This window comes from Astyanax mexicanus, chromosome 11 (assembly GCF_023375975.1).
Source record: "Astyanax mexicanus isolate ESR-SI-001 chromosome 11, AstMex3_surface, whole genome shotgun sequence".
NCBI lineage: Eukaryota > Metazoa > Chordata > Actinopteri > Characiformes > Acestrorhamphidae > Astyanax > Astyanax mexicanus.
The window spans coordinates 15,246,112-15,252,111 of NC_064418.1; the positions used below are offsets into that span (position 1 = coordinate 15,246,112).

The 6,000-nt window shown below is 35.1% G+C and overlaps 1 protein-coding gene across 1 annotated transcript in view; it reads right to left on the reverse strand.

The window, feature by feature from the left end:
* Window positions 1–3,097, reverse strand: part of LOC125805005 (protein mono-ADP-ribosyltransferase PARP14-like) — a 30,983-nt gene extending 27,886 nt beyond the window's left edge. Inside the window, exons 1-2 of the mRNA XM_049485170.1 lie at window positions 2,696–3,097; window positions 1,707–1,873 (exon numbers count right to left, since the gene is read on the reverse strand). Of these exons, the coding sequence (XP_049341127.1) occupies window positions 1,707–1,873; window positions 2,696–2,867 (339 nt within the window). The 5' untranslated portion in view covers window positions 2,868–3,097. The remainder of the gene's footprint in view (window positions 1–1,706; window positions 1,874–2,695) is intronic.
* Window positions 3,098–6,000: the final 2,903 nt, after the last annotated feature.

Below are 6,000 nucleotides of genomic sequence, written 5' to 3' on the forward strand. Positions count from 1 at the left end.
CCCAGCAATTTAGCTAACTCACCGATAATGTTACTATGTTAGTATGTTAGCTAACTCACCGCTAATATTATTATGTTAGCATGTTAGCTAACTCACCGCTAATGTTATTATGTTAGCATGTTAGCTAACTCACCGCTAATGTTACTATGTTAGCTAGCTCTCTGTTAACCATAGTTCTCTCCCCGGTAATTTAGCTAACTCACAGATAATGTTACTATGTTAGTATGTAAGCTAACTCACCGCTAATATTATTATGTTAGCATGTTAGCTAACTCACCGCTAATGTTATTATGTTAGCATGTTAGCTAGCTTGCCACCAATGTTATGATGTTAGCTAGCTCTCCGCTAACCTTAGTTCTCTCCCCAATAATGTAGCTACATAACTCACTGCTAATGTTAGTAAAGTTATATACGCTATTTTTCGCTATTGCACAAATATTGTTTTATTTATTTAGGGCCATATTGATCACCCTTCTTTACACTGTCCAAGTATCTTTCCAAATGTACATCACTAGCCCTCTTTTGGGGGCTCATACCACCCTAAAATAAGTCCCAACTAAAAAAGTGAAAGCAAAAAGCTGTATTTGGAAGTGTTTTAAACTGAAATCTGTCTTTGCTTAGCTAAAAAATGTTTTACCAATAAATATAGCAGTCTCCCTATTTTAAACTGAATTCCATTTTTATTTAAGTTAATGCTGCAGGTTTCAGTCCTCTGTTTAAACTGTGAGTGTGAGAGGCTAGCTCTGCTGCCATTGGTCAGTCTATGTGTTGATAATAAAGCCAGGGTGATAGAGGAGTACATGTACTGTCTGTATGTGTGTCAGATAACAGATAATGCTTCCACAGCTCATGAGGGAGAAATGTTTGATAAAAATCTGCAGAAAATGTGCACCAGTTTAACCTACTGAAAAGATGTTTAAAAGGAAAGTAACACACCTGCACTCTGTAAGTTACATAAAAGTTTGTTTTTCTGATTTGAATCTACATTATTCTATTTCTTCTTATATGCAGAGAGGTCAAGTAACAAAGTACAAATACTAATAGCTAATATTAGTTATCTTACTTAAGTAGAGTTTTTGATTATCTGTACTTTACTGGAGTAATTCTTTTTCAGACGACTTTTTACGTACTACTACCTTTTGGCTCCTGTAGTGTAGCCTTAGCTTTTGTCCATAATGCCATTCCATATACGCCCCCCCCCCCCCCATATTACTTTATTTTTATACTTTAAGTAGCTTGAAAAGCAGTACTTTTATACTTTAACTTGAGTAAAAAGCTTGAGTTGATACTTCAACTTCTACAGAAGTATGTTAAGCCCTAGAATATATACTTCTACCTGCATAATGAATGTCAATACTTTTGACACCTTTGTTAACTCGAGTAACTAAGTCACTCATTTAAATGTAAAGGATGATTATGTGTGGTTTAATGGCTTTATGTCTAAATGAACATCAAGAGTTAAATGAAATGGGGAAATTATGTACATTATTTACACAATTATTAAATCATTATGAGTCATGTTGCTCAGTGTTTCCATGTGGAATAATCTTGACAGTGATGTACATTTTCATAAATGTTTCCTCGTTAGTCAGGTTTCTCGGTATGCAGACTGAGCTACATTCCAAATGGTCAACAGACAAAGCAGCCAAAGTAAAAAAAAAAACACCCTTCATCTCTAAAACTGGAAATGTAAAAGTGAAAGTCACCTCGACAGAAGCTTCTTGTGTCTGTATCTTTTTACGTCGAGGAGGTAGAGGAGGTTTCACTGTGGAGGTTTCAGCATTTGCACGCTCCTGCATTTTCACTCTTAACTCCACTGATCCCAGGTCATTGAATTTGAGGTTGTGGACATTAGAGAGTACTTTCTGTGCATCTGTGGGTTAAAAAAGAGAATTGGCCTGTAAATTCAGCATTTGAGTCACTAAGACTTTCATGTGATGAAAGCTTACACTTGTTCTGTTATAAATTTCAATCTAACTTAAAATGTAAAAAAAATATGTTTTAGAATCTTTAAAAGTCCAAATGCACAAATGGCCTCTAACCCTCTCCCACCAGAAGCATTGCCTGGGTATGTAAAGATGTAAAGCCTGGTTGCATAAAATACATTTCATTATTTATTAATTTATTACCAAAGTATACAGACTCATCAACCTCGCCTATAACACAGTTAAACCAGAGAGGGATCTGCATAGGTGAAAATTACCACAATATTATTTTTTTTAAAGGCTAGGATTTTTTTTTAAGCAGGACTGATATGTTTCTTTGTTTTAAATGAACACATTTCAGCTATTAATGGAAAAAATATGACTTAGGGTTTAGTGGCTCTTTAAGGGAAGACTTACCTTACATAATGGATTTACAAATTGATACGGAAAATTAAAACATTATAAAGCATGAGTTCTTTAGTAAAGTTTGTAAAACATTATATCACCAATGCATATGTATGTAATGTTCTTAATTTTAATTCTCTGGTAATCAAAGTGTTGTTTAGATTTACTTTTGCTCATAAAAACAAATGAATGAAATTAATAAACATTATTATTACTGCAAAAGGACCCTATACGATTAGTTTATGTTTAAAAAAAAGTTTAAAGGTTGTGTTTCCATCATAAACATTGTTTAACAAATGTTTATTCAATGTTCTGTGCTATCAGGGTTTGGTTTATATAGTTATAGTATTCAAGTATTGCCTTACCTCCTCCATCATTGTAGAGTAGCAGAGCTTTTCTTTTGTCCTCTGGATTTTCCACTATTCGAACTGCCTGTCCTCCAGATTTCTCCTTATCTTTGAAATATGATTCTAGGTTTTGTACCACACTGTCAAAATCAACAGGTAGACCCTCCAGAACCAGAGTCGTCTCATCCATGCTGGTTGCTTTCCCAGCCAAAGGCTTTGGGGAGTTCTGAGTGAGTCTACAGGTGTAATATTCCAGTAACTTATCAGTTAAAGATCAGACTGACAGAACTCCAGACAGGCACCTGAGGCTTTGTTTCCTCCCACCTGTGTTCTGGAAAGCCCCGCCTCCTGTGTTGTAACATGCTGGTGTTATCTGAATGCTGTGCTCTGAAAGACAGTAACTTACCACACTTACAGAAAAGGGAAGATTCCACTTCTCAGAAACAACACTGTACCCAAACAGGTTCTGGAAAGATTTATTTAGCCCTGAGTTTAACCTTGTTTATTAGTTTATTGTCAGTACTCTATAATACTCTACACTTTATACTCTACTTATACTCTACAAAATTTTATTTGATTGTATTGATTGTATTGATTTGAATGAATTCATTCAAAACTAAAATTGATTACTGTTAAAACAATGAAAGTATTTAAACTGTTAAAACAATGAACATATGCAATTTATTTTTGTAATTATTATAACACATTCCTTTTATTCTTCCTATTTTTATTATTGCCTTGAAATATTTATTATTGTCAAATTAGATTTCATTCTCTGACTATACTACATACTGTCTGTATGTGTTCAGATCTTCAAAAAAGTGCTGCCACTATGATCAGGAGACCGAATCCAGCCGAATCCTGTTTATGTAGCTTGCCATCGGCTACCAGATAGCGCTCTCTCCCCACATCACTTCAAAGGGTGATGTCGATTAGCACAAGGCATCTGTGAGCTGAGCTATCGGAACCGAGTCGCTGTGCTCGATAGTGCTGCATCAGCAGCAGTTCAAAAGACAAGGTGGCTGACTTCACCTGTATGGAGGAGGCATGTGCTAGTCTTCACCCCCTTGGTGTTGGGGCATCACTAGTGGTAGGAGGGGTTGGGTAATTGGCCTTGTACAAATAGTTCCTTACACAGTGTCAAAACTCCACGATGAATGGACCAATAGAAATAATCCAAAATTACCAGAAATAAACTATTTTTACACTTGATTCCAATGTAAGTTAAGAAGGTTTTATCTCTCTCCTGTAAAGTGGCTGTTTTGGCGTGTTTTTAATTGGTCAGCAACGATATACCTTCCCACTGAACAGTTTGAAATACTGTTAATAAAATGATTGCATGATGACTGGTTTACAACTCAATTTCTAGCTATATTATATAATTAAAAACAATAATTCCCAAACTTTTCCTCTTTCTTTTTTTCTGTAACTATAATTTTGTAAAGGAAAACATCAATACGATTTTGGACATTTTTCTAACTCTAAATTAAGAAATAATAAATATACGTGTATTGATGTAAAGTGCACTCTGACTGAGCTCTAGGACTCTGAGTATATTATAGTGATTTAGTGTTCTCTACTGTAGAAGCCCAGACACGCTGGTGGTATAAACTTTCACTTTCACCTTCTTGTCCCTTGTGTTAGATTTAAACAGAAAGAAATAGTCAGTTGACTGACAATATGCAGACATGATGGAATGCTGATAAAATAAAGTAGACTACATACATTTATATACACAGATTTTATTTTTATAGAGAGAGAGTAATTGTGTTTTAATTTAAAACGCGCAAAGTGTCCATTTAAAAATATATTTTTTTAATAGAAACTACAAAACCAGGGTTTGGAGTGTGTGTTACAGAACTGTGGCCCCCAGGTTTCTGCAGTGGTACTGATGGGGGGCTTTGACCAAAACTTCTCTTCAATTTCAATTTCTCTTTTTCTGTTTTAAAAAGGTAAAAAGTTAGCTATTCAAACAAACATAATTTAAGACATAATTATTACACATACATAAACACATACACTACTTCCCATTTTTTAATTGTCCAGTAGCCTTGTGCTGTATGGTCCAGACAAAATGCTTTTCATTTTCTCATCTTATCAAATACTTTATTACTGCATTTTACCTGCCAGACCTCTATCATTCTTCTCTTCATTGCTGAAACTGAGACTTAATCCAATGTTCATCTGAGCTAAAGGTCCTGTTGCCATGTGGGTCAGCCAGACATGACTTTAATGTACCAGTTTTCTGAGTCTTCTGAGAAAAGTGCTTCTCACAAAAAAAAAAAAAAAAATAAATAATAATAATAATAATAATAATAATAATAATAATAGGTTTCTAAACATGACCAAAGCTTGGTGTATCTCTCGATCCTAGTCTTATGAATATGAACATTTGTAAGTAAACAACAAAGCACTTTTGTAAGTTGCTCTAATGCTAAATGTTAAATACCCTAAATATAATGTAATGTAATATTAATATTAATAATTATTATTTATTTGTGTCTTTCTGCACTGCAAGATCAACACAGTTCTGGCCAAAAGAATAGAATACAAACGGGATATACATATTTATTTAATGTAAGCAAAGTTTAATAGCCTACAAACCAAAATGTTGAATCAACGCTGAATCAACGTAAAATGGGAAAATCAGTTGGCCGAGGACGAGAAAATTCTTAAACCTATTCTGGGAGAACATGGTTCAGACAATTTTTTAGACTGGCTTTGGATTCTGCATTTTAGAATGTAAAAAACAAGGCTTAAAAAGCTGTGCGTCATGATTGGACAATCTGTATGGCCACTCCTTTCCATTCATGGACCACATACGCTAGCTGATTTAAGAATTGCCATCGCTGTATACATCACCCTGGCCACTTGTGCGGAGTATAGGGTACTGGTTGTAACATTTGGTGAAAGTGTAAAAAAAACAGTTCATCATTGTGTTTACACTGTGTGCCAAGCAATACGAATGAAACGGTACACTGAATTACCAGACATGGCAAAGGTGCAAATTGTGCACACAGCCATGTAACTTATTAGTGTTACAAGGTCTCAGGTGTGAATGGAGAGCAGGGGCGTTAATTTAGTATTATCACTCTCACACTTTCATAAAGAGCACTGGAAGTTTAACACGGCACCCCATGGCAAAGAACTCTCTCAGGATCTAGAGGAAAAAAGAATGGTTGCTCTATACAAAGATGCCTAGCTTATAAGAAGCTTTCCAACACCGTAAAAGTAAGCTTCAGCATGATGGCCAAGACCATACAGCAGTTTACCAGAACAGGTTCCACTCAGAACAGACATGCTCAGACCATATGTTGCACTCT